The 27,670-nt window shown below is 52.6% G+C and overlaps 5 protein-coding genes across 5 annotated transcripts; 2 read left to right on the top strand and 3 right to left on the bottom strand.

The window, feature by feature from the left end:
* Window positions 1-54: 54 nt before the first annotated feature.
* Window positions 55-267, top strand: CORC01_03412 (uncharacterized protein; the record flags this gene model as incomplete). The annotated part of the gene is made up of 1 exon (XM_022615062.1): window positions 55-267. The coding sequence occupies one exon, from the start codon at window positions 55-57 to the stop codon at window positions 265-267; it is 213 nt and encodes a 70-aa protein (XP_022478521.1).
* Window positions 268-3,849: 3,582 nt separating this feature from the next.
* Window positions 3,850-6,731, top strand: CORC01_03411 (uncharacterized protein; the record flags this gene model as incomplete). Its single annotated transcript, XM_022615061.1, has 2 exons — window positions 3,850-6,456; window positions 6,504-6,731. The coding sequence occupies 2 exons, from the start codon at window positions 3,850-3,852 to the stop codon at window positions 6,729-6,731; spliced, it is 2,835 nt and encodes a 944-aa protein (XP_022478520.1).
* A 1,477-nt stretch (window positions 6,732-8,208) lies between these two features.
* On the bottom strand, window positions 8,209-13,386 carry CORC01_03410 (RecQ family ATP-dependent DNA helicase; the record flags this gene model as incomplete). Its single annotated transcript, XM_022615060.1, has 3 exons — window positions 8,209-9,402; window positions 9,460-12,908; window positions 12,957-13,386. 3 exons carry the CDS (start codon window positions 13,384-13,386, stop codon window positions 8,209-8,211), a joined length of 5,073 nt encoding a protein of 1,690 aa, XP_022478519.1.
* A 1,318-nt stretch (window positions 13,387-14,704) lies between these two features.
* Window positions 14,705-16,297, bottom strand: CORC01_03409 (nitrite transporter; the record flags this gene model as incomplete). The annotated part of the gene is made up of 2 exons (XM_022615059.1): window positions 14,705-16,108; window positions 16,163-16,297. The coding sequence occupies 2 exons, from the start codon at window positions 16,295-16,297 to the stop codon at window positions 14,705-14,707; spliced, it is 1,539 nt and encodes a 512-aa protein (XP_022478518.1).
* Window positions 16,298-25,569: 9,272 nt separating this feature from the next.
* CORC01_03408 (uncharacterized protein) lies at window positions 25,570-26,416 on the bottom strand (the record flags this gene model as incomplete). Its single annotated transcript, XM_022615058.1, has 2 exons — window positions 25,570-26,078; window positions 26,185-26,416. The coding sequence occupies 2 exons, from the start codon at window positions 26,414-26,416 to the stop codon at window positions 25,570-25,572; spliced, it is 741 nt and encodes a 246-aa protein (XP_022478517.1).
* Between the last annotated feature and the right edge of the window lie 1,254 nt (window positions 26,417-27,670).

Genomic DNA, 27,670 nt, shown 5'->3' with positions numbered 1-27,670 from the left:
CATTGAGCTCATATTCCCGCCCGTCACCCAGGTGCGAGTTGGATTCCCGTGGTGATGGCATTTTCAGGGGCTCAAATCTTAAACAATCTCCAGCAGCTCGTCCGGCCAACAAAGCACGAGTGGGTGGGTAATCTCATTCCGCCAAAAGCCTCCGTGTTTCCCAACATCGAGATGAACCAGACCAAGTCACCAACAACCCCCCTCTTTCGTCGTCAATCCCAGACACGGGCTCCCTCCCGCATCACTGCCAGCTCAGTCACTGGTTGATCGACGAACATTCCCAAAATTCTCCCAAAATGTGCGAGAAAGATGGCTGCTCTGGCCTTTCGAAGCAAGGAACGATATGTGGGAGAACCCGAACCGAAGCAAGCCGTTATTTATTGCGCAACCTCAGCCACATGGCGCCAAGGGCCAGATACTGCTGCCTCTCGCCCTATCCGTGTCGCGGCCCGGCCTTTCCCGCTATCCTTTAGATCAATGCCCCATGCTTGACCCTGTCCCGCAGAAGCTATATCCGTCTGCTGACCGAACTGTCATCGGTGTCTATTGAGTCTTGATGTAGCGCAGCCGGTTTTTGATGTTCCACAGTATGAACTCCTCGACGTCAAAAACCTAGGAGGCCGACATTTGAGATATTTGATTTGCAGGTTCCGAAAAGAACTTTTGCATATTTGCTGTGGAAAGCTTTCCGAGGCTGGAGCTCTACGGAGACAGAAAGTCCGGGTACCGTGTACAATAACTTATACAGTATATGCTGCATAAATTGCTCTCAGATGCAGTGGTGCCTCCCTCTCCCCCATCGTCATCTTCTTCTTCCTCTTTCTCTTTAGCATCAAAAATGCCGAGAATAAAACAAATCCCGTTTTTGTATCTTTGTCCGTATCTTTGTCATTTTCTATTCTGGCCCCTGGGAATTCCGGTAATGCAAGTGATATGCAAGCCATCGCGGCAAACAACTCTATGTCAATTTTCGAGCGTAACCTCTCCACTCTCTTCTTTCCCAATACAATCAATGGCATTGCGCTCACTCTAGCCCACAAGCCGTGCGAAGGCGTTAGTGATTGATGAGCCCAAAATTTGTGTAAGTAACAAAAGGTGTGACGTGCATCCAAGTTGCTCTGAAAATTGGGCGAGAAACATTCATCCGACCTACTACCGATGTAGGAAATGTCAGTCCCTTGCATAAGCCTGACGTCTTGATATGCAGAGTCCTATGCAGCGCTAGCGACACGGCTCAACCCGACACTACTTATTCTGGAATGTGTGAGCTTTCATCAACGTTTGTCATGAGTCAAGAGCCATTGAACGACAGCGCCTGCAGAGCTGGCATAGGCGAGCAATATCACGCACCAAACAATTCATGCTACTGGTTCTTTAAACGTACCTAGAGAGATGTTGACCAGTCAACCCGCGATTGATGCAACAGCCCTGGCCCAGGCCGAGAAAGCGAAGAATGACATGCCCGAGTCTCTGGAACTGTGCGCAAAGCATCGAGGCCCTACGGCCCACGGCTCCCGATCCGGTGGTCCATAACGCAGGGTCACCCTGGCTCATCCAATCTTCCACGAGCTTCCGAAGAGCCAGGACTCCCGGCCAGCTAGCGGGTGACCAGTCCAGAACCGGGAACGAGGTCTGGCTCTACGGCCAGGGTCGGCCAAGAGGAGAAAGCTGCTGCTGCAACAAGTGGTGATACCGCTGCAACGTCGTAACTTGCGGAAATATGGTCAAGGCTCTTTAATAAGAGCTGTCTTTGGCAACGTGGCGGTCCACCCGGGGATTGCAAGGGCGCTAAGACTCCAGGGGCAGTGAACTCTTGGTTCGTGAGCGGCATGGGGGAAAGGCCGTTGGTCAATTCCGCCCGGCGAATGTTGTTCTGATGACACTTTGTTCAAGTAGCAAACAGGCGGAACAAGAAGGAGAGTGTAAGAGCATTTGACTGCAACCCAGGAATCAGTAACCAATGGTCCATTCATGTTCGAGCCGCTGTCTGAGTGTTAGACGACGATGATATGCCTTGACAGACGCGGGCAAGTCTTTGTGTGCATGCGAGCCGATGTTGTGACGATGGCGAACTTTTTCGAAGGAGAACAACAAGGACGTGTGTAAGGAGTCGAACGGCGTTCCATCGTCCGGGGCCAAGGAGCTCGCGCCGACGACCACTGTATAGATAGATAGGGTAAGCTCGCGCCGATGTCACTTTTATCAAGGACAGACGGTAGGTGTTGATGGCAGCAATACACAGATTATTTATACCACGCCTGAAAGTTATAGCTCGCTGTGACGAAATGGTGGAAGGTCCCAATGCCAACAGAGGAGAGTACACTTTGACGAGGTTCGAAGCTGGTTACTTGACTCAAGTCTTGTCCTGCTGCAGTCAGTCCATGGCTCCAAGCTCTATTGAGCTCCCCGTGTAGCATTGACGATGGGTCACGGAGTCGAGGTAAGGTTCGAGAGATGAGGGAAGATTCGGCTCCAGAATAAGGTAGAGGCTAGCTTGATGTAGCATGCGTAGCTTGGTGCAAATCAATAGAGTACTATGGGACGCCGTTGGTGAAGGGATATGAAAATGAGCATGCCGCGCCTTGTGCAGGTCCTCGTCACATTCCATCTCAAATCGTTCCAAAAAAAAAAAACCCCCCCCAATTCAGATTCACTTTCGGAAGGCGCTCGTTTTCTTTCCCTTTCCTTTTTATTTTTTTCCTACTCCCAAACTCTTCGTGGGCACCGCCTCACTCTTTCCTTATTTCTGGCCAGTGCTTTCTTTCCATAACTCATCTTGACTAATACGGATACTTCTCCAGATAACTTTTTTGACTTTCATCGTCGCTCCCTCTCGCATCCTGTTTCCAGCATTCCTGCTGCCCAATCCTTCCTTCGCGTCTCCTTCTTCTTCCCTTTGTCCCTTCCCGCCCTACTCACCCCTTCCACCTGCGCATCTTTCTACAGGACACGATACTTGACCCTTTGAAGACTTCGCTTCGTCGCTTCCTTGATCGCTCTCTGCGACTCTTTGCCTACGTTGGCCCTTCTTTTGCTTGCGCCGGAGCAAGGACCAACCCAGCATAATCGCATGCAGTCGATCCGAGCAATGAGCGAACGCCAACTAAGCAAGAGACCGAACTGACATTCCGCCGGGTGCGAAGCGCTCCGCCACCAGGTTCTGCCCTACATCCTGCTCTTCTCCAAACTTCCGAGGTCTTGCGAAACCCGTTTGTCTCTCCAATACATCCTCACCCTTCCTTGCCTTTCCAATGCTTGGCTAGGCACGGCAGTCGGGTCTTTTGCGCTTTGTTCGACGAATACCCTCTACATCCCAGCCCAATCGCGTGGTCGCCCAACAAAGAACCACCCCAGTACCGACCGGCGTCTGCAGTCCCGTATCTATTACTGCAGTGAACACCCATTTGCCTCCAATAACGATTGCATTCCCGTCCGCCAGCTCCCCCAGAGACCCTTGTCGCCGAACCCCACCGACTAAGGCACTGACAACAGTGCGCTTGACGAGTTCGCCCAGGCATCCAGCAATCCCAGCATTCCAACACCGCTCATCGATCCTCCTCATTCGACGACCTGCGGAGGACCCAACTGAACCCGGCGAGGATCAGTCTACTCGACCCAGTCATCACTCGAGCTCAGGACCACCGGACCCAGCCAACCAGCCTACCCACGAGCCAGCTCAATCACTGTCACCCGTCTCCGACTGGCCACGTCCTGTACAGCACCACAGCAAACCTCAAGAGGCGATTGTCTCTATAGAAGCACGCGGGGTTGCGTTGGGCTCAAGGACAGGAAAAACGGAAAAGGGCTATCACCTCGATTGAAGGTTTGCCCACGAAACACCAAGACCAAATGTCGGCCACGGAAGAATTGGCTGCAGAGGCAGAAGCCAGCTGCAACAAGACAAATACAATTGCTGGTGCCGGTGACCCCTCTGAAGACCCGTGTTCCAGCCACCAACCACAGCGCCCGCAGCAAGCGGAGGACCAGGCACAGGCCCAGGAAGCCGCTACTACAGCGGACCACTTGGACCTTGGCTTCTCTGACGTCTCCAACCCGCAACTTTTCCAGCTAAACCCGCACTCCCATGTTGTAAACAACAACACCATCGACACCACCGCAAACAAACCGTCCTCACACCCAACCCGTGATAACACGACAACTTCAAACCCCTCAAATACCACACCGCCGGGCTCTTCTACGACGAATAAAACAAAACAAACTCGCAAACCCTCACCAAATCTCGCTGCCCGATTGAAAGCGCTCGGTTTTACCTCGCACAAAAAGGCTACAGACCAACCTCTTGGTCAACAAGACAGCGTTGGGCGCCTGCCCGAAGACCAGATCCGCCTAATCGACGAAAATCATAAGGCGAGTTCCGTCGAATCGAAGATCAATCGCCGCGGTCGCCCTTGGAAGGGCATTACATCGTCCGACGATCCGAGACCACTGACTGCATCTTCCACTGCTTCTAGAGAAGACACCAGCGCTTGGATATTGACATCCTCGCCAGACGTTGCCCTGGGCGCGTCTCTCGTCCTACCCGAGATCATAACAACCGAACCCTTGGACATGGAGACGCAAAAATATCGTCTGCCTGACCACACCAATGGGAACGGTACCAAGGTACAACTTGAGACTCGACGAGAGCATCTCGAACGCAATGGTGCCCTTCCTGCCTCCGATCAACCCCCACCTCCACCACCGAAAGACACACCCCCGGTGCCGGTGGTCGAGTTCACGCCCGATCTTGCGTCATACTTTACTCCCGGCCACCAGCGACCCGGTTCCATTTACACGCTTTCCCGGGCATCTTTCGCCAATCAACTAGCTCAACTGACATCACTTCAACTTCCCGATGCGGAGTCTTTGTCCAGCAAGGTGTCTGCTATCCCAACAGCACAAGTCGCATCAAAAGCCCTGATCAACGCTGCAGAGCAAATCAGAAGTTGGATCTACAAGGCATCAGAGGTTATTGGTGGCTTGGACAGCGACGATGACGTGGAGTGGGCAGCGGCAGGAGGTCGCGAAGGATACGAAGAAGTCGAGAACGCCATACATCGCTTCGAGAAACTGATTAAAGTATACGTCGGTGCTATTGAGGAATTGCAAGCTCGCGAAGACATTGCCGGAGTCCCGCCCGAGGATCTTCATCGCGCCGTCTCCCAGATGGAGTCTATTATCGAGGAGTGGGCCAATATCAAAGCGGCACTAAACACCGTTAAAGGGCAAGTCGAAATCGCGATGGAGTGGGAAGAACTGTGGAACAGTGTTCTGGGAGATATCCAGAGCGAAATGGATGAACTGAGCCGTCTGGTCTTCGAGATGGAGGAACGACGTCACAAGTCGCTGATGGCTGCCGCAGGCGGCGACGGCGTCGATATCGGAGACCTTGAGAACATTGTGGACGATACTCCTCCTCCCGTTGCAAGAATGCAGGCGCAAAACCGCTTCAGTCTACCAGGTCTTCCGCTCAGTCCTGGGTCGACATCTCCAGGAACGCCCACGCCCACTTTGTCACAAGATGATTCGAGTCTACTAGCCCTTTTCGCACGGATGCAACCTTTGCGCGCATCGCTGGACTTCCTTCCTATGCGACTCGCCGTGTTCGCTGCCCGAGCCGAAAAATCCTTCCCGACCGCTTGCGAGGAATTGGACATGCGACGCACCGGTCTCGATGGCAGTTACAAAAAGTTGGAAAAAGATGCTGAATCATTGCGTAAGGAATTGGGCGAGGATCGTTGGGTCATTGTTTTTCGCGGAGCAGGACGACAGGCCCAAAAGATGATCGAGTCTGTCGAGAGATCGATGGTCAAGCTAAGAGAGGCCGTCGACACCGGCATGCATTTGAGCAACCCGCCGACAATGATCAAGAAGATCGAGAACTATGACGCAAAGAAAACGCACTATGGCCCAGCTATCGAGCGAGTTTTGGCTATCATCGACAAGGGCGTTAAGGACCGGCTAACTGTCAATGGCGAGATTCTCCGTTTGCATGCTGAGATGGAGTCGAAATGGGAATCAATCAAGGACGAGATGAGAGAGATGGACGTGGTTGTGGACGAAGTGCAAGTGGATACCCGCGGCCAGCAATTGAGGGATTCCATCTCCAGCATGCTGTCAAATGATCGCTCCACGATTGGCAGCGGTCGCGACACCCCTGGCAGCTCTCCTCCTTCTTCGGTCATTATGTCGAGTCTCGGTCTAGAGCCAGTCACTCCCAGAAACAAGATGGCAAAGAACCGCTCTGTAAGCACCAATAGCCACTTACCACAGCCATCAGGTAGACGACAGTCGTCATTGCCAACGCCTTCCTCTCAACTGCCGCGCAAGCCCTTGGTCCCTCGACTGTCGAACATGACCTCGAGGCTCGGTACTCCATCCACGGGCACTATCCCCAGACCTGCGTCGACGCAACCTAATCGGCCCAGGTGGAACGGCTCGACCAACACCACGGATGTTGGCATTGGTCACAACTTCAAGCCCTTGACCCTTACTTGTCCCAGTCCCTATGCCAAGAAGACGTCCCCGGCCGCTCGACCATCATCCTCCTTGACCCCGCGATCTTCATCGCCCGGTGGTACGAGGATGCCAACCCTTCGGAGCCCCCTTACCCGAGAGTCATCCGCGTCACCTATGCCCGAGGACACACCTACGAAGAGGGCTCCATCGAAGCTGTCATTCCGAGAGCGCCTGGCCTCGCCTGGTCCGTATTCTCAACAGACACTGTCTAAGCCGCGTTTGTCCTCGTCTGCGTCTACGTCCGGCCTCGAGTCTCAGTCAAGCCGACGTGCGTCTCTCCAGCCACCAAAGCTACACTCGTTTGCCGACAGAGCTGTACCAAGTCGTCCTGCCAGCTCCTTAGCGTCAACACGTCGGACTAGCCAATTGCCACAACTTAAAGCAAGCAGTACAACAGGTGGCACGGAAACCCCTCCAACACGATCTGTGTCGCGAAATACCACACGCAAAACACTTCCAGAGCTGGGTAAAAGCACCTCCAGCCAAAAGCCTCGATGGAGGGGCTAGGAGTCTCTTTTATCTAGGCAGAGGAGATTGTTTAGTTCCCCTTTGGCCTCAATCCCTCAGCAAGATGGTGCATTCACTGAGGTGAAAGGCAAACCCCGCTGGCGGACTTGACGAAGCACCATTGGCAAAAGCGGCGGACGAGGCTTGGGTCTCCATTGACTTGCTTTGGCTCTGCTGGACTGTCACAACACGATATTGAATTTTGTACATATTCGAATACCCTCTCTCACGGCAGTGCCACTGATTGATCCTACTTTATTTGCTTTATGGCGAGGCGTCGGATTAGGATCCGTTGAGGGGCGTTTGGGGTTTTCACTCTGGGACAGGAAGATACCTGTCTGACGGTCTTTAAGTTTTATACCACGCGGGCGGGATCATGGAGTCTGGTTTCGGACGAATTTGGGAAGGTCTCAGATGATCGTGAGCCATCACCGTCACGATGAATTCCTCGGAAATCCCAGGTCGCCTCCGATGAATGCGAGGCTATACTCTCAAAAACAATGAAAACATAAGACATCACTTGCATTGCAACGAATGTATTGGACCTTGCGGCTGGACCTTTATACCCCTCATGACACTGATATCTCACGGGAATGGTAGGATGTGCCGGAGGGTAGGAGACATTGCGTGGAAGGGGGAGTGGATAGCTAGCTGCGCGAAAAGACGCAAATTGATAATTCGTATTTTCGAGACCGAGTTTCACGCATTCTCACAGACCGGGTGAGAGACCTAGACCTGATCACCACGCGATTGCCGCTGTAGATCATCTTCAGCGATGTCGTTACGGGACCCGGCCCCTTCCAGATGGATGGGTACAATAAACACCAGGAGGAAGAAACAATCTTATAGCCCGGTGACTATTTCTTAATCATTCATTGTCAACATTAAAATGCCAAATGTGCCTATGCTGCGCCTGAGAAAATGCCCGTTGACCGGTCGACGCCCGCCCCTTAAACCAGTATCACGCGGAATCGCTTGCTTCGCCGCCGCCGTGGAAATGAATGGCGTAAAACTTGGTGTTCCCCCCTTCTCCCGGCCGCTTTTCCCTCCGCCTTATGAATGCCAAGGTATCAGATGCAGTGAAGCATGTGTCGTATGCTCCTTCTTGTCTGTCGTTTCCCATTCGGGGTGTTATTCCATACCAACGTACATGTCATTTGATGGCCCCTTTTCATCGGATCCTCAATGTGGCATCAGCCCAATGCCACCCCCACCGCCGCTGCCACCTCTCCTCCCGCCCTTGGAGAAGTAGTTGGTCACAGAGCTGTTTCTCGAAGCTGTGGTTCCGCCGTTGCTTCTTCTGTTGGCTCCACCAGAAGCCTTCTTCTTGGTGACGCCGCCCCCTTGCTTTTTATTTGCCCAGGGGTTGGAGCCCTTGCGACCACCTGATTTCCGACCGCCTCGAGCACCACCGCCACGGCCCCTCGTCGACGTTGACGATGAAGCTCGGGTCGGAGGCGCCGTCTCTAATTCCTTCATTCGCTCATTCCACTCCTGAACAGCAGGTGCGAGGGGAGGCGGTCCACTACCAAAATACTTCGAAGACTCCTCTTCCTCTTCCTCGTCATCCATGGCTTCATCCTCGTCGGAACTGATCAAATCGACAATACTTTGCTCTTCAGCTTCCATATCTTCGTCACCGTCCACGCAGCTGAGCATTGCCTGGTAATTGCTATGAAAGCGTTTGATCAGGGGAACGAACTTGTTGCCAAACTTGTCCACTTTTTGTGGCTCAATTCCCGAAATTTGACGCATCTGAGGGAGAGTTTCTGTCCATCGTATAGCCATTTCTTGGAAACTCTTCTCGGAAAAGAGAGGTTTCCGAAGTCCCTGCGCATTTCGCAAAGACTCCTCGAGCTGCTTGGCCTCCTGGACGAAATTGTGGACAACGTCTTGATGCAGTTCGTCGAGTGCCCCCAGGCGTTTGTCCTCCTCAATACGGGGCCCAACTGCCTTGGAGGCATTCCCACGTTTACGAGGCGGAGGTAGTGGCTCAAACCCATCGTCGGATTCGTTATCGGACATAACAAAGCCATCCTTGATGTAGCCATTTGCGTGCAGTGACAGACTTTGCTCTTCCATCTCTTGCCTTAGCAACTCGTCTTCCTCGTCAGAATCGATGACGGTGGCAATGGACTTGCCCTTTGGCCTCTTGTCTTGCGTTCTTCGAGCTTGCGCCGGCGAAGACACATTGGTCGAAGGTGGCAGGCGTCTTCTTGGCGGTTCTTCTTCCAGATCCTGTTCTTCATCTCTCTTGCTCTTTTGGGCTCGCTTTTTGGGTTTCGGTGCCGATGGTTCCCTATTCCTATCAGAAACCTGGACTGATAATAATAGCTTGCGGCGGCCATTAAGGAACAGGTGGGCGTTGCGACCAGGCTAAGAGCATGTTAAAATGAGTGAACACAGCTAGGCATGAGCCGTAGGGTAACTTACAGTGAGATACTGGATCGCAATACCGGCCCTCTTGTTCACCACGTTCTCCTCCTCGAGGGCCTCTTCAGCTGTAAGCCTATCAATGATGCGTTCGAGTTCATGCTTCTTCATCCCCTTTGCAATGCCGTGGGGATCATCGGGATGCTTGTCAATTGTCTTTTGGTACTTTTTCCCCATCAAAATCTCACTGCACTGATTTATAGTCAGGCGTTCGTGAAGCTGAATGGTCTGGATGGCCCCAACGGCAAGCTCAGAGAAGTCTTGCTGCTCAAAGACAGCCCCTGCCCGACAGTTGTCGCAAGTCTTCTCACACTCGTCAGGGTTAAATTGTTCGCCAAAGTAGCGAAGGATCTCAACGCGGCGACAGTCTTCCCGGTTGTCACAGAACGCAGTGACTCGGTTGAGCATCATTCTTTGTCGTTCTTTCTGCACCTCGCTTCCTTCACCCTGGGAAATCATCTTCTTCAATGTGGCCACGTCCTGATAACCGAAGTAGAGAATGCAATCCGAAGGATTGCCATCTCTGCCCGCACGTCCTGTTTCTTGGTAGTAGCCTTCCAAGCTCTTCGGAATCGAGTGGTGGACGACGAAGCGAACGTCAGGCTTATCAATGCCCATACCGAAAGCAATTGTTGCTACAACGACGTGGATCCTGTCTGCTTGCCATTCTCTCTGTACTCTAATTCTGTCCTCTGGAGTCATTTGCGCATGGTAGTGGCTTGCTTTGACGCCATACTGGGAACGCAGCTTCTCGGCGACTTGCTCTGCAGTCTTTCTTGATAGAGTATAGATGATTCCACATTGTCCATCATATTTCGACATAATCAGATTGGCGATCTTGTGGATCAGTTCCTTCTCTTTCCGTCGAACCTCATACGTGAGATTTGGCCGATTGAAGCTCTGGCTAAAGACCTGACAGCTGTCCATTCCTAAGTTATGTTTGATGTCGACAATGACATTCTGAGTTGCCGTTGCCGTAAGTGCAATGATGGGAACAGTGGGAAATTGATGTCGAAGTTTGCCGAGTGCCTTGTAATCCGGTCGGAAGTCGTGGCCCCATTGACTGACACAGTGTGCCTCGTCAATGACAATCCGTGCGAGTCGCTTGTTGGAGTAAAGGCTTGTCAAAGCCCTCATGAAGTTGTCACTGTTGTTCAGCATCTCCGGTGTAACGTAGAGTAATTGGATGTAGAGCTCGGGACTCCTCTCTTTGAAGGAAGAGAAAATCTGACTTCGCTTCTGAGGACTTGTCTCGCCGTTGAGTGAAACAGCTTGAATGTTGACAGCTGACATGTGATCCACCTGGTCTTGCATAAGACTGAGCAGAGGAGAGACGACAATCGTGATTCCCCTCGTCTTTCCGCTAGTAATAATAGCTGGAAGTTGGTAGCAAAGGGATTTGCCTCCTCCGGTTGGCATCAGCACGAAAGCATCTTTGCCGTTAAGCGTAGCATTGATGGCCTCAAGCTGATTAGATCGAAATCCTCTCATTCTGAACCTGTCTTTCAAAGCCTTCCTCACATCTGCAGACCAGGGGTGTTTCATCAGCTCCGGGGGCATCGACAGCTTCGCTTTGGAAGGTTCTCTCTTTTTTAGAGGTTCAACAGCCTTTGAAGCTTGAACGGCATTGCCTGATGTCGTAGCGAGTGCACTCCGACCTCTCGTTGTTTCTGCAGATGAAGACTGTCGGAGCTCGAAGTCGTGAGCGAGCGCAAGCATATCCGCGTCTGCATCGTCACCATAGTCGCTGGACATGTCCTGGGCACGAGGGCAAGCCTTCTTGAGAGGACTCTTGCGATTCGGTGTCGGCCTAGACACAGGTGGCGGAGGGGGGTTGAATGCGCCATAATCATCCTCGATGTCGTCGAAATATTCATCTTCAAAGTCATCGCGTAGGCGGGGCTTGGTACTTGGTACAACGGGCTTCGCACTCCTCGGAGCTGGCGGTCGACTCCGCGGGAACGGCGGCGGCGAATGATCCCTCGGATCAGTAAGCCTTGATGACCCGGGAAATTGCGTCTGATGAATAACTTGGCTGTCCATCTCTATGGGCCCCGGCAGGTCCCTTGATGCCCTAGAAGAAAACTTGTGACCAGGCTGAGTGCTCATGACAACAGACTTGGATCTGCGGTAGTCTTCGATGAATGTTTCATCCACTATACCAACACCAGGAAGAAGTTCACTGATGGACTGCTCCAAAACTTTGACTTTGTCGGCGAGTTGATCTAAAGCATTCTCTTCCTCCTCAGTGTCGCGACCTTGGTCATATGCGTTCGCGATTTGCATTGCTAGAGACTCTCTCTCGTCTTCGAGTGCCGCATGTGATTTGAGAAGCTCGCAAACTTCCTCCAAACCAGCTTGTTGCTTCAGCAACAATTCCTTCGCGCTCTTAAGTTCAGCTCGGTCTTCTTTAGTGCCTTCTCGTAGAACTCTGGCATAGTCCTTCAGGTTTTGGTCGCGCTCGTCTTGAATCATCTTCTCCCTGGCCTTCAGGGAGTCTCGATTATTGAGAATGAACTTGAGCACAGCCGACTTCTGTGCCTGAGACGAGGTGCTTTGCCGGGATATAGATTTGAAGGAATGGTTCCGAGATGGAGATGGCGCATAGTTTGTCCCAGCTGGCTCGTAGTGGTTTTCGGGTCGCAGCACCGAGGGCTCAGGCTTAGAGGGTGTGTCGGGAGCAACAAGCCCGTCTGATAGCTCGGTGTTGTCAAGGGGAATTGATGCAGGCCTTGAACGAGGATTCGCTAACGGCATAATGGAGCCTGTATGGCGGCTTGGTGTAGCAAGAAGCTCTTCATCAATATCTCCGTCATCGAACTCGTCATCCGAATCTTGTATTACCCGAGGTTTGCTGCGTTGCTTGCTTGTGTTCGATTCTGGACTTGACGATATCCGCAAAGCCTTGCTCGGTGTCCGCCCAAGAACCTGTTGACCTCCCGAAGCCATGGGTAGTCGAAGCGGGGTGCTGTTCCCACTGGGATCTTCGGACATCTTGTAAGTGCGCTGGACCCGACTGATGGTTTGTGTGATGGTCCTCTCTTCGATGACGCCGTTGTTGGCATTTGCTCGAGAAACACTGGAGGGAATGGTCCTTGGTCCTTTAGCCGAGCGACTGCCCTTTGGTGCAGGCGTTCCCAGCGTCTTGTAGATGTCTGGAAACTCGTCCGAATCTGAGTCCAAATCGCCCGCCTTGCTCATCTCAGTGCTCTTCCGCTTTTGGCCACGTTTGACCAACGGCTCCGGTCTTGACGCTTGTTCCTCATTCCATATAGTGACTCCATCGTCAAATGCGACTGAGTCTGATGACAGAACAGTATCGTTGCCAGTCAGGTCGAGAATTTCGTCATCGTCGTCGTCGAGAAAGTCTGGCGTGGGTGCTGGCGCCGGCTTGCGTCTCCCTTCCTGTGACGATGACGGCGCAGCCCGGTTCCGCCCGTTCAGTGCATCTACGGAAGGTCAGATAGTGTAAGATTACAAGAACAACTTGTACTCACCCTCTTGCTGGAGCTTAGCCGTGTAAGCCTGCTGGAATCTGCCACCACTCGTTGTCGAAGACGGTGTCAACAACTGTTGCTGCGGCTGCTGCTTCACCGCCAACGAGGGTTTTCTAGGTCTCGTGGAAGAAGTCAATCTCGCCATGGACGCGGAGTTTCCCGTTGTGGCCACCCTAGAATCCCGAGGCAGTTCCACCACGTCCAGGGCATGAAGTGCAGGTCCAGCATGCGTTCGACCAGGTATTGGCTGGGGAATTGGACGACTCGGGAGCTCTTGTTGAGAGCTTGAGCTACCGAAACGGCTCTGAGACTGCGAAGACTCGATACCGGAGGGGTCACGGGCTGGTGGAAAGGCGAGATCGGTGGGCGTGGATAGCGCGACGTTGCTTAGCAGCCAGGAGAGATGGTCCCCAAGGTTGTTTCGAGTCATTTATCCGACTGCAGGTAGTGTACCTGGGGTGTTCCGAACGTCATTGGGGACGTTTCTGGGCGCAGCTGAGGCTCTTTGGGTGGTCGTTGCAATATTGGTCGTCGGTGTTTACGCCCGGTTCTACGCGGTGGAGGTGCCGACCGCGTTTGCAAACCCCCACCCACTTTAGCTAGCGTGTTGTCGCGTCTTAGCTTAGTCATTTTCAGAAGCCACGACTCGTCTTCACGTGATCTGGCGCTCAGAAATAGCGAAGATGAACCCACTTGTAGAAGACGCTTCTCACGTAACCAACTAGACTCACATTTCGTCCACATAATGTTTTGTACAACGATAAGCATCTTTGATTGAGCTAATTCGGAAATCGCTTCGTGGTCTGTCTAGATAGTATTTAGCAAGCATTCAGGTGGTTGTACAAGATACGAGGCCGTGCAAACTCGCGAATGACTACACTCTTCGGTTCTTCAGCTTCCATGCATTGCTCTTGACATAAGTAGGTAGCAATCCACACACAGTTCCCATGGCGCTTGCGCAGGACAATAGGACGATGCGCTAGCCATGCACTCGTCAGACTTCCCCGGGCGGAAGCATTGCCCTTCTCATCTTTCAATGGCAGAAAGGAAGGATAGTGTGGGGGAGGAAAGGGAGTGCGGCAGGGTAGGGAGGGCGTATGGCGAGTGGGCGGGACGGCCGCAACTCCGGCGTCCCGGACATGTGCCGATCAAGATGTCGCAAATAAATAAGACGGGTTGTCATGTAGTCATACGCAAGACAGTGCCCTGGGAAGGGTATGTTTACTCTATGGATGCCACGTTTTCGACACCAGCAAACATATGCCTCCTCCTCGGGCTCAGTAGACGCTAGGCAATTTGATCTTGCATCATTATACGTTCATTAGGCTTATGAAACGTATTGCATGGACAGGCGTACTGGTTCGTCAACTGGCTTCAACTCAACATTTTGTTGTGGAGAAAGTCTTCGGCTGTGATTACCAGCTTCTCAGTCCTGGTTTCCCAATCGAGCTACAATTTCTGGCCTTCGAGCAATGCACTGTTCATAGCGCCCGAGTCACCCTGGCACCATTCATCAACATACAGTCACAATAGAGCGTGTATGTAGACAACTGTGGATGAAGCTTAGATGACGTGAAACTGAAATCATTTGCTAAGAATGCCAACAGTGGATATCATTTCTGCCTGTTCCATACTCCAGACAGTCCCCCGGAAACCAATCTGCCGCACCCAAACCCCATCCAAAACTAAGCCCTGAGACAAGAAACCAATCGTAACCAAAAGTCATTAACCCTCGTGAACATCTGCGCTTAGTGGCGCTGAGCCTTGGGGAGTGGATGGATCCAAGAAACCAAAAGGTTGACAGCAATGTTAATGCAGCCAATGACCCAAAAACCTTTTGCGTAGTTTGTGCCCTGGTCCATGAAGCGGAAAATGATGGCAAAGATGACGCCGCCAAAGTTCCCACCAGCGCCGGTGACACCGGACACAATACCGTTGGCATGGCCGTGGACATGGGGAATCAGGCCGAAGTTGGCGCCGTTACCTGCCTCGTGGAAGAGAGCCATCAGGAAGACGAGACCGAACATGGTTGATTCGTTGTGAGGGTTGAGTTGACCGATGAGAATCAAGAGAGCGCCGGTAAGAAGACCGCAAGTCGTGATCCAGCCCTTCTTAAGCCAGAGATTCTGTCCACCGTATCGGTAGAGGAGATCAGACACTGCACCTCCAGCGGGGCGGGTAACGACATTGAGGAAGCCAAACATGGCAGCCCAGTTGCTGGCACCAGTCTGTCCAAGGGAAGGGAAGTTCTTCAGATAGTAGGAAGAGAGGACAGCGTTGATCGCCAATTCGCCGCCAAAGGAGCAGCCGTAGGTAGCTACATGGAAGATTGTTTGAGGGGAGAAGACAACCTGCATAGCCTCCTTGAAGGTTGGTTTGACGACGGTATCGCCTTGTGCCGTCTTGACCATTTCGGTGCGGGAGAGGGCGGCTTCGTGGTCGGCAATAACACCGTTCTTGCCGTGGGTGCTGTTCTTCTCCTCGTCGGATGCCATGGAGCCGGTGTTGCGGTCAGTGATACCGCCAGGAACATCAACGACATCGGATCGCACGGCGGCATCGACGCCATGAGAGTGCAGGTTCTCCTGAGCATGGAGGTGGCGGTCTGCCCACTTGCCCGTCGGTGTATCTTCGCAGAGGAGGAGGAGACTGAGACCGCAGCACAAGAGGCAGATGACGGGTACGATGAAGGTAAGCCGCCAAGCTTCGCTAGGGGAGTAACCACGTGCGTGAACGAAAGAGTCGTAAACAGCAGGCATGACGAAGTAGGTGATTCCACCACCGGCGTTACCCCAGCCACCAGCCAAGGCATTGGCGGTTCCCACGACATTCTTGTCGAAGAATCCAGTGCACCACACCTGGCAGGGCACGAAAGTGGCACCAAGGATACCGATGAAGAAGCGGGAGATGTACAAGCCCGTGGCGTTCTTGATCAGCGGTGCGAGGCCGACGGGGATAGTGCCGATGAGAAGCAGTGAGCCGAAGACGATACGTGAACCGAAGCGATCGCAGGCGGGTCCGGCAATCAGACGCATGAATAGTGTTGCGACCAAAGAGACAATGTTCGAGTTTGCGACTTGAGCCGTGGTCAATTTGAGGTCTTTCTTGATCGTGACCGTCAAAAGAGGCGGAAAAGCGTACCAAGCCCAAAACTGTCACGGCATCAGAACGCCTGCACAGGAAAGATGGTCAAAACTTATACGCACAGCAATCATGAAGCCAAGCCACGAGAAGTGAAAGGCTCGTGCGTAGACATTGAAAATGTTCAACACGGGGATGCTGCGAGCCTTGCGGTTGATAGGGTTCACCTCGGGCGCCCTCCAGAGAATGGAAAGTTGCATCGTAATAGTGATTGCACCGGTTGCTCGTGATATTCGTATTCGTCTGAGGTGAGGCTTTGACCAATGTCGCGAGTTCGTGCTAGTTACCGATAATTATCCGCGGAGGCGAGGATTCCGAAGCTCAAGCCTCGTCAAAGGGATCTGCTTGTTGATGTCGTTGAGCCTCCAAGTGACTAGGTCCTTGGTCGGGGCTACCGGGGAGGCCCAAAGGACAGTCTTATATGGATGCTTGCAACGAATAGGCATATGGTTCTTGAGAATGGAAGGCGGTTGATGCATCTCCGGAACAATAACACGCTAAACCAGATTGACTCTGCCGCGAGAATTCCCTTGCCCTGCCGCGGGGATACAAGGATGAAGGGGGAACACAAACGCAAGGGTGACGGAGACGTGCTGACGGGATGGGAGGCGGCCAGGCTACGTACAGGGACTGGACCGCACCAACTGTGTGGTTAGCTTACCAGCGGGCTCGCTCGTCGATCTCTCAGATAACAATCTATAGCTGGGAGAAAGACGGAGATGACACAATCTTTCCTGTAGCGTATAGTGCGTATGTAGGCCGAGGCACTAGGGACATGTCTCGAATGAAAGTGCCGGTGCTGCACGTTATGTCTCGAATCCTCGTTCCAACGCGCCCTCTTGGCCGCCGGAAATCAAGGAGAAGCTGTGAGAAGTGACAGCTTTGGAGCTGTAGATTCGAAAATTCAATTCGAAGTGAAGCGAGGGGTAGTCACGACTATGATGAGACAGACCCAGGCGAGTCTCCTCCAGAGTCGATAGGTATGCTGGGAAGAAAGCTAACGGTGGAGTAGTTGTCCCTCAGCTCTCCGTTAACCAGCTGGAAGTATGGTCTACGTCAATTGAGATCTGGCTCGAGGTGTAGCAAAATGCCTACATCTGCGCAGTCGCGAATTTCAGTGCGACAGGTAGCGAAGCAGAATGAAATGATGAGCCAAGAAGAGTGGCCTCTGGCGCTAGGTTCATATGTCTTATCTCGGAGGTGTCTTGCCTTTCCAAGAGACTCGGTAAGGTGCTTCGGGTGGACAATGATTGGACAGGGCGCAAAGGGAAGAGGGAGCAATGCGACGAAACGGAGGCTTCTGAGCTTATTGCTTATCTTTGGGAGGCTCGAGAAGGCGCTCGAGATGCGGTTGTGACGGGCCCCACCCCTGGCGTCCAAGAGATAAGGAATTGGCTCTGGTATATGACTGGCGAATGCTTAATGGTTGGCGTCGATCTCCGCGGGGTTCATTCGGCCATGGCATGTGCGTCAAGCTTGTAGTGTAGCGCGTAGCGATGATTTGGAACCAACTGACTTTGAGGCTGTAATGGTTCTGTGCGTTGTTGGCGATTGAAGATCACCAAGTGAGCGACGTTTTGTAAGGTCGGAGTTGATCGAGTCCCGGCCGGCGACGATTTAAGTTCAAGCACTGGCTTGGTTCCCTAGAAAAACTAGACTAGTGACTCTGAGTGATCTTTGGTATGGACGAGGCCCGCCAATTGGCAGGACAATGCCTTCCTCGATGATAATGCCGTCTGCGCTAGCTGACGGTCGGTCATCACAAAGCGAGGCCAACGTTGTGGGACAGCAATGTCATACTGTGTCATTATTTGACGTCGCAGTGGATTTGACACAACCTTGAACCTGATCATGGACCGCGCCCGGGTGCCGCTTGCTGTTCCTCAAAGACTAGCCAGAAATAATCGGGATGGTGTAGTCCGAGACCCTGTACCTGGGCAAGGTCGTGGTACGTCCGTCGGCTCTTCCTGGTCCTCTCTTTCGCCCCGTTTCGTTGGCCGTGATGCTCCCCAGGTAGGACGGTAGAAGCAGGAGGGAGCACAAGTGCTGATGGGAAAAATCTACGGATGACCACCTTATTCGGGAGTTTTGGGTTGCGAGGTACGGAAACGCTGCATAAGGTAGGTACGGAGGGGAGGTGGTTGAGTCGAGATAAGATAAAGAGACATTGGAACAGGGCCGGGCAAGCAAGGCCCTACCTAAGGTAAGCACCTAAGGTAGGGTAGGTAGGTACCTGGTAGGTAGCCGCAACAGATCCACCTACTGACAAGGGGTTCCCGTGAGTTACCTTTGTCAGCCAATCAACACCCGCATCGGTCCCATATGCCCGGTTCAGGTCTTCTTTCGTCCCGTCCCCCGTCGCGACGTGCATTGCCCCGGCTTGCCCCGGCTTGCCGGCTTCCCTGCCTTCCACACCCGCCACGGTGCATGTCTAGACTCTACTGCTCGATTCCGACTTCATCTTTGATACCTTTCAACTTTGGGCCTGTGGCTGAACATCGACACCAGAAGCATCGCACAAACTGACGCTGCCGCATCTGTCGTGTATGGATCCGGCACAGCGGCTGTGGGTTGCGGGCGTTTTGAACGGCCCTTTCAGCCTCCACTCAACGCCGCATTGCGGACCCCTTCGCACGTGTAGGTCGACCTCCGCGGAGTTGTCCAATCCAAGATAACGGCACAACCACATCCAATCGCCAACCCGCAAGACACCAAAAGGCCCATGCGCCAAGCTGCTGCTGCTGCTGTTGCTGCTGCTGTAAGTACGTTTGCAGTGCTCTCGGCCTGGAGATGAAAGCTTTATTCAAGGATTTCTTTTCTTGGCAGGCGTTTACATAGCATTGGACGGAGGCATCATGGGTGCGACCTAAGTGAAGGCGCTCAGCATGCGTAACATAGCCAAGGCACGGGGAACGTGACACATATGTAGTGCTGAGCAAAAGCATTCCGTCCAGCGGTCTCTTACCAGACCAACGCTGGAGCAGTATCTCCATCTTACCCCTGAACTGTGAGCTTCCAGCATTCGGAATACGGATGATTGCTCTTTCCTCCACGCCCCGATTTCCAGCACCTGGAGGCGGGAAGCAACCGTGTCTGCTGGGTGTGTTTCCTTAGCTACGGCTTCAGGCCGGCCTTCTTTGGAGGACACCCTTCCATTCAGCTGAGCACGACAAACTTTGATCACAGCATTGACGACTGAGGCCTTTTCATGCATAAGAATAATACGCCAGCGAACGTGGGGTCTAAGAAAAAAAACCTTGGAGGTCCGGAACTACACGAATTGGTCGGCAATGGGCACACAACTCCCTCGCCTGAGTGAGTGGAGCGTATTTTGCACTTCCGGTCGACGTCGATATCCATATCTCTCTACCCAGCAGCGCCCAATCTCGGGTTGGGAACCCGACAAACTTACCAATGATCTATGTCAGCTCGATTTAATATCATTTGCCTCTACCAGGGGTGGAGTGACTTGAATTGATGTGGCAGGAAAAGGCTCTGCAACCCTATCGCTATCATATCCAAGTTTTGTAATCGAGTAACACCCCGTATCCGTTGGAGCGTTTCGAGGCCGGCCAAGGATTTGCCACACACAATGCGCTTGATATTTCGAGAATCGCCGAGAAAATGGTGCCCCGGGCTACCCATTAGTTCAGCAATACGCCACATCGTGCAGCCGGGATTTCTCGTAATTGTGTGACCATTCTGTTTCGCTGATATGAGCATCTGACCAGGTCAGCAGAGTGATGAGAAAGACACCCCCCGAGCAAAGCAACAACCCACCGGCGTCACATTCCACGAAATGAATACAGCCTTCGTCCTATGTCTTCGAACCGGGGCTTCCGTTGACAATCGTACGAATGTGTCTGGGTCCCCCCCGAAACCTCGGTTTTCAGGTTGTTCTCAGCGAACAATACATAGAACGCTAGGCATTCTGCGCCCCCGCTGCTGTCCAAATCGTGCCGCTTCACTTCTTGCGCTCGAGACAACGGCTCAAGAAACCCGATGATAGCAGAACACCTTGTGCGAGATTCGTGTCTTGACCTGCTGTGGTACTTCCAACCTTTGTCTGGTCGATCATGGTAAGCTGCCCTTCGGTCGTTTGTAAATGACCGTCACTGAGAACCCTATTCCAGCACGTACCGGACACACTTCGATTACAACCCCGAGAACGCCATGCGTTCGGCTGAGCGGCCACCCGGTTTGCCCAATGGTGTTTTTTGCCGCCAGTAGCGTTCTACTTGAGCATCTCGCTTCACAGCAAAGTTGTTGCCTCCCGATCCTCACCCTCGAACCTGCTTTGCACAAGTTTATTGTACGATGGACCACGAAATGCACTGGCAAAATTCCCATGCTCTCTGGGCGTAAGAGTAATATTCTCTTGCTCAACTTCAGGAAACCCAGGTATGATGATTGATAGTGTCAATCTCGCGAGGGAGCCGATTGCTCACATCGAAACTTGGACTGCCTCGCTGCCACCCCCAGAAGACTTCTACGACCCAGTTAGCGAGGCAAAATCAAGTCCTGACCATCCCATTGGGAAGGGAATACCTCGCACAGCCAAGACTACCCATACCTGGGCCCTTGATTCGCCAAGGAGGGGTCATATGGCTGGTTGGTCGACGTATCGGTGGAAGTCTCTCGACTGGTAGTCTCTGGTAGTCTCTGGTGCTCTCTCAACCTCTTTCGACTATGCTAATGCAATGTGAAAGGAAGCGAAATGTAGTTATGTCTGACGGTGGGAGTTTTCAGACGGATATTTGCCGATAGCTAGCTGGCAAATATTCTTCGCCTCACAGAAGTATCACCTGGTAGTCCTGGGTGCGGTCGAGTTGAGACATGAGATGGCTGTGGCTACACTGGACTGTTTGAAGGCTAGACAAAGCCTGCAAGCTCGCCTTACTCGTCTGAGCATCTGACATAGCTTGTATTGGGATGATTTCACGGCCACCCACGTCTACTACTTGCCCGAGTAAGGCATTCCCCCACACCAGGATGGAATAGACTGCCTACGTATAGCCACATGCCCTCTATGTACTTGTCTGATGTGTCTTCAGTCAACTGAACTCCATCGGCTCTTCACATCTCAGCTCTAGCAATTGACCATCTCCTTTAGAATTGGAAGTGATACTACAGAGATCATTTCAAGGCACTCAGTCTCTTGGGACTGTGTTCCACGTGTACACATCCTTCGATCCCTCCGAGGGGCCCGCTCAAGGCTATGGAGCCCCTGTCTACCATCCATCCATAACCATTCACGACGCCTGACCCGTCACCAACCATTCCTCAGGCTGGATTCAATCCGCCCGGCTAGCTCAATCGGTAGAGCGTGAGACTCTTAATCTCAAGGTTGTGGGTTCGACCCGTAAGCTTCACCTCGCTATCGCACAATACGGACAACATCACTAACAAGAACCAGCCACGTCGGGCTCAATTCCCGTCAGCGATTGACGCAACACATCTTTTTTTCCTTTTTCCTTTTTTTACCTCTTACGTTTGGACCACTCAACGTTCTCTTCTGTATGCCTATGCAATGGTCACTTTACAGGGAGCAACCATAGTCCGGAATCGATTTATCACCTTGGCATGTGTGTGGTTAGGGCTTTGGTGATTTCGGTAGATCCCCATCACAGGCTGGGATGTGTTGGTTGAAGGCATGAGCTTATTAGGTGGGCCCATGTCAATGACACTCAAAGTTGTCACCTACGGCCCTTCCCAGAACATTTATCGTCCTCCACAAATACTGTCACCGCGTCTAGAATTTGCGTCATATTCAACGAATTTATCCTTTGGTCTTGGTGGCTCGCACAAAGATGGCTTAGTCAATGCGGTGCACCAAAGCACGAATGTGGAGTTGCATCACTCGCCTTGCCTCTGGTAAGGTGGAACATTGGAATCTAGAAGTAAGAAAGTCCACCCATCGGTGGGAACCCTCGATTTGTGTAAAATAAAAAGAACGATCGGCTCGTTCTAGCTGGCGATAGCTCGACGTCTGTCGAATAGGGAGATCCATCAGTGCCCCTGACCCATTCATCTCAGGGGCAGGGCTTCTGGAAGGTGAGGAACTCTTGCATGTCCTCTGAGAGTTCCTTCGGGCACTTTGTCTGACTTGCATTCTAAATCTGTTCATACGTTGTATCCAGGGGTCGCCTCTGACTCTCCGTTTGTTCTGGTGCCGTGCTGCCGTTTTTGGTTTGATGTGTCCCGCATATTTCTAAGAATCTAGGGAGCGACAACGGCATGAGATACAAAACTGATTCCTGTTGGTTTCAAAGACAACGCGACAGAGGCTTCGAACACAAAATGTATGTAATCGTGATAGGGATGTTCGATCCTTTGCCAATGCCATTTTCCACGTCGCCAATCCAGGTTAGGAAGGGTATGTTCCGGTTATAGCACGTGGACCGTGGAGAGAAATTTTCAGAGTCAACTGACTTCTGTGATATTTCCTGACTGGTAGTATGCTTACTATTATATACCTTATGGTGTATGGATTTCAATGCTTTCACGATCTCAGTCGAATTGCCCAGTTCGCCTCTGGTAACACCTACGTGGATATTTACAAGCTTTTTCTGCAGGCGTTACACTGCTAGCGCTTGCCTTAAGAGCCATCGCCCTAGCCATGTGTCGAAATAGAGGAGGATGGTTTGATGCTGGGTATCGCAGTTAACACCAAGAGTCTAGACGACCCGAAGAACTTCCCCCTCTCCTTGGGCAATCGGACACCGCGGTTTCGTCAGAGGCCACTGGCTGGGTGCTGCAAGACTCCCTCATGAATACTCATTTCAACACGCCATGCAGAAGTTAACTCTTACCCGCAGAGGTATATTGATGCTTAGTAGACCTGAATACCCATGAGTATGTGTCTATTTACTTTTATCAGTTCTTCCAACTGAACGAGAGTATAAAACAAGGCCGTCCTTAACTGCCTGCACCGAACAAGTGTCCAACGGTCGTCTTCATCGAACGTATCTGTCCGTCGGTAGTGTGGTTTTTACTCACCCTGAGATGGCTGATGTTGAGAGGGATTACCACAGAGCTGGCAGGCTCTGCCATACCTACTGTCCGAGCAGGTAATCGGTTTAACCCAGTCAGAGACGCCAAGTTGGTGGAGGAAGATACTTTCCACTGAGGAGGTGGAAAACCAAGCTCGACTGGTCACTTTGGTCACTCCTCTACCTGGGTCTGTTGACAAAAAAATGAACTACAAGGGGCTGAATTGAGTGTCAGAGGAGCCCTAGCACTGGAAGAAGATTAGCAGACAAGTCAGACGTCCAGGCTGGCATTCCTAGCAGCGACTTTGATGTTGGATTCAGGAAGGTAATATCCCGACCACATGAAACCAAGCTAGATATGCGTACATCGAGACAGAACCTTGCTTCACGTAAGCAGCCGCGCCTACAAGTATACAGACGTAGCAATAGAACAGAGGGACCCTATAGCCATATGCTCCGTTTCAAGGAGCACAGCCGTCCAAGGTACTGCGCCGCGAGTACCACTCAGTCATGATTCGCGCTCTCCTGGACCGATGTGACCCTTACGTTGTGACTGTCAATAACAGCCTGCTCCTGCCACAACCACGGCCTACTCACAGCCGGGGTTGAGATCCTGTTGTCAACCCTTGACTTGCACCATCAACAGAAGAAACAGTCAGGCCGGATACAGAACCATGACGGAACATGATCGAAACAGACGCTCAGTGCGTTTCTCCCGGCACCCAGCGCCCCGGATCCAGGGAGAAATTTCCCGCCTGACTCTCAGCTGATGGAATCGCACCTGACTGACTGGCCCCAAGGGCATTGACGACTGTGATTTTGATATGCGACAACAATACCGCGCTCGCAGACTTTAACAAGGTCACCCCCTCCAGGGAACTGGGAAAGACATGGTCGCCCGTCCTTGACGTGTTGATGGCCTGCGTGATGGATTATCGAACCCGGGCAAGGATGTCACCATGGGTTGCGGCCCTGCCGCGCCGGAATGCTGCGCATACTCCCACAATGTGCCTCCCGAGATGAGGAAGCCGAAAGTATAATACATTGCACACGCAGCCGCCGTTTCTGATTTTGATTTTTTCATATCGGGGGTTTCCCACATCGGCGCCGCTTTTTCCGGTAATCGTAATGGAAGTCGTGAACTACCCGAGCTCTCTCCTGTGTCGGCGCACATCCGATCATCGTCATGGACACTCCATGGGAACTCGAAAACTGTATCTAGACGTGGCTGCGCGAGGAAATCCGGAACCGCCGGGGTGGCCGGCCACAGGAGAGCAGAGATATCCGAGGGGGAAGAATCCGAAACAAGGGCCGCCCGGATAGATTGAGGAATGGTGAGTCAATGGAAACAACCATAGTCAAGAAAAAAGAAACTACACATCATCCTCAGCTATGGGGTACTCCTGAAGGTTTCAAGAAGTCTGATCCCGGGCCGCCGGACCCTACAGAGTTTGCCATCGTCTCCAGAAAGACTGGAGTTGTAATCTAATCAGCCGAGTCATGAGCCAGTTCGTGTCAGGTTTCTGGAAGGCCGCCCAAAAAGGGAAAAACTAAAAAAATAAAGAAAACAAGAATTATCTTGGCGCTGCCGGGCCAGCTCTCTCTCTCTCTCTCTTAACTCTGTATCGACGTTTGAATATAATGGAAGATAACCGAGAGAGACGCTGGCCGGAACAGTCGTTGGAGCCAAACCCGACCGCCACTGCCTGAACCCCAGGCCTGACCTGCCCAGGCAACCGCAGCCGCTGACGGACGGGCCTTGCTTTGTGGGTTATGATCGGCGGCCTTGGTAATTGCCCAAACAATGAGCATTGAGAACAAACAAAGATACCGTTAATGGGATTAAATGGGCAGATGCAATTTCAATGGACAATAATAACAAAGGAGCAAAAAATCACCTAGCTTCACTCATGGATTTGTCGTTGCCAAGCTGCAGGATCGTTGTTTTGGTTGCAGACCCATGCACCTGTGTCAAAGGTAGAAGAAAGAGCTCATCCGAAACAGCGTGCTGAAAATCCCACCTGTTCACGTCAGACAAGCTGCGGCCGTCGCATGGCAGCTGCAAGGTTATATGATTAGTATTTCACCTACCCCAACATGATCGACATGTCACAGAATTCAGTTGAACCATGGGCAAAAAACTTAGAATTGCAAAAAAGTTGTTTTCTTTTTTCTTAGAAACAGACTGAATCGTTCTCTCTCACATTATCAACTAGAAAGGTATCAACCCGTCCCTCGTGATCACTCACGTCCACGTCCACGGGGACACTGGTATCGAAAACACAGGAAAACGCCATGTGCGGGGAGCCCATTCCCTCGAAGCGGTAATGACACGGGATCTCCAAGTCCATTAGCCTTGAAGCCGTGTCACCCATCTTTTTATCCAGTCATGACCAAGTATGCACGTTGAAACCCAAAACCAAGCCCAATGCAGTTTAACAGATGTAGTGAATCCGAGTAAATGCTGCAACGAGCGTTGCTTAGAAGAGGGCAGCAACGGCCAGACCACCGAGGACAGCGAAAACACCAGCAGTGGCCTGGGCACCGGCAGCAACACCAGTAACAGTGGCAATACCAGACTGGGTAGCAGTGCCGTTGGCAGCAGGGCGGGTGACGCTGGTGAGGGTGGAGGCAGGAGCGCTCAGGGTAGCGGGGGTCGGGACGGCAGTGGCAGAAAGAGAGGCAGTGGAGTTGATAATGACACTCTCAGACTTGGTGACGGAGGCGGAAGCAGAGGCAGAGGCAGAAGCAGTGGGAGTGACCGAAACGCTGGCAGCGGACAGGGTGACGGTAGCAGTGTTGGAAGAGGAGACGACAGTGGTGGTGCCAGAGGCGGCGCCCTCGCCGGCGACGATGTGGAAGGGGTTGGAGTACTGAAAGTCGACAGTAGGGTTGGCCTCAGACTTGATGACCAGGCCGTAGAAGGCGTCCTTGCCGAGGGTGCTGGGGATGGTCCAGGTGTACTTTCCAGCAGAGTTGGAGATGCCGGCTGAGCGTGTTAGTTCTCTTTCCTCATCTCATCGCCATTTGGCCAGCAGGCGGGCGGTATATATCCATCTCATCCCATCCCATACGGCGAGGAGATTTGTACTTACAGACGATGTCCTGAAGAGGAACCTGGGTGTTCTGGGTGGCACCGCCGATCAGGCTGATGGAGACGGTGACGTCCTTGAAGGCATCGGGGGCGGTCCACTCGATAGTGTAGGCGGTGCCGGCGTTGATCTTCTCGTTGCTGGTGGGCTTGAAGACGGGATCGAAGTTGGGGTTCTGGGCCAGGGCGGAGGCAGCGAAGGCCAGGAAGGCGGCGGCGGTGATCTTGAACTGCATCTTGAAAGAGTTGACGAAGTTATTGGCGTTGAAGGTATTGATTAGAAGTTAGGTCTTGAAATAAAAAGGCGAAAAAGTCCAGGAAAGAGCGACTGGAAGAAAGTGACAAGGTTGGTTTGGAAAAAGGGAGAGTGAGGTGTTTAGCAACGGGTTGCGGATAATGAGTGACTATATTTAAAAAAGAGTGACAGGCTGAAGCCAGAGGATGAGACGCACAACGGCACGGGGTAAGTGACTGGGACTTGGGTTGATGGTAAGGAGGGAAAGAGGAAAGAGGAGGACGAACAGACGATGACAGGAGGGATAGGAAAAGAAGAGGTGAGGTGAGCATGACCCCTGCTAGCACCCCGAGGGTGAGCGTGAGGTGAGTGCTCCGGGCGCGCGGCAAGGGGGGGGGTTCCATTGGAATTGACATACAGAGGAATTACTACGAAGAGGTCCTACGGGTAAAGAGAGGGGCCAGAGTCGGGACTGGCAAGGCCCATCCTGACCCAATTGGGCAAGGTACACACGATGGCCTCATGGGCATCACATCCATTGGGAGGGATTGAAAACCTGGAGAGCCATAGGTACTGAGGGAGGCATAGAAGGGGGAAGCGTAGTGCAGTTGGGCGCAATGCTCCCGCCGTCTTCTACGTGCCATCGTCGCAATTGTCAACTGCGCCGCCCACATCGTAGACATGGGTGTGGAAATTAAAGACGAGATTACCTCGTCCTGATTGGGTGAAGTGGTATAAGTTAGGGGGGTGTGGACCTTTGAATTTCCCTGGCGCAGGTACCTTGGAGCAGACACCTCCTTCCCCGACTCCAACTTTCTCATGTAAGACAGGCACGTACCTGCACCCCGAGGAAGCACCAGCCAACCTCCGTTGAAGCTGTACTTTCCATCTCCATCCATCTGACTGCGAAGTGCATTGATTTCCAGCACACCTTGTGAAGCTGCAGCCCACCTGCTAGCTTATATGTACGGGCCCACTGGGTACCACAGCGCGGTACCCTTTGCAAAGCAACTTTTCCACTCACTGCAAGGAACAGATCATAACCGAACAAGGCTGAGCCAACGCGCTTTCCGCTTCCTGCTTAGTGGACCGCGATTTCACCCAATGAGGCGGCCCGCGCAGCACTTCCCAGGCCACCCACTGGTGCCATTCGAGGGAGTGTCGAGACGTCGAGATCTCCCGCAACCCACTTGCCTCCGAAGGTGCTCCCATTCGGAAGCGGTCACTTTTGGGGTAGTGGTTCGCCCCAAGGCAT

The sequence above is a fragment of the Colletotrichum orchidophilum genome (genome assembly GCF_001831195.1).
Source record: "Colletotrichum orchidophilum strain IMI 309357 chromosome Unknown Scaffold_20.1, whole genome shotgun sequence".
NCBI lineage: Eukaryota > Fungi > Ascomycota > Sordariomycetes > Glomerellales > Glomerellaceae > Colletotrichum > Colletotrichum orchidophilum.
The sequence above is the reverse complement of the archived record's forward strand: the minus strand, read 5'-3'. Positions and strand labels throughout refer to the sequence as shown.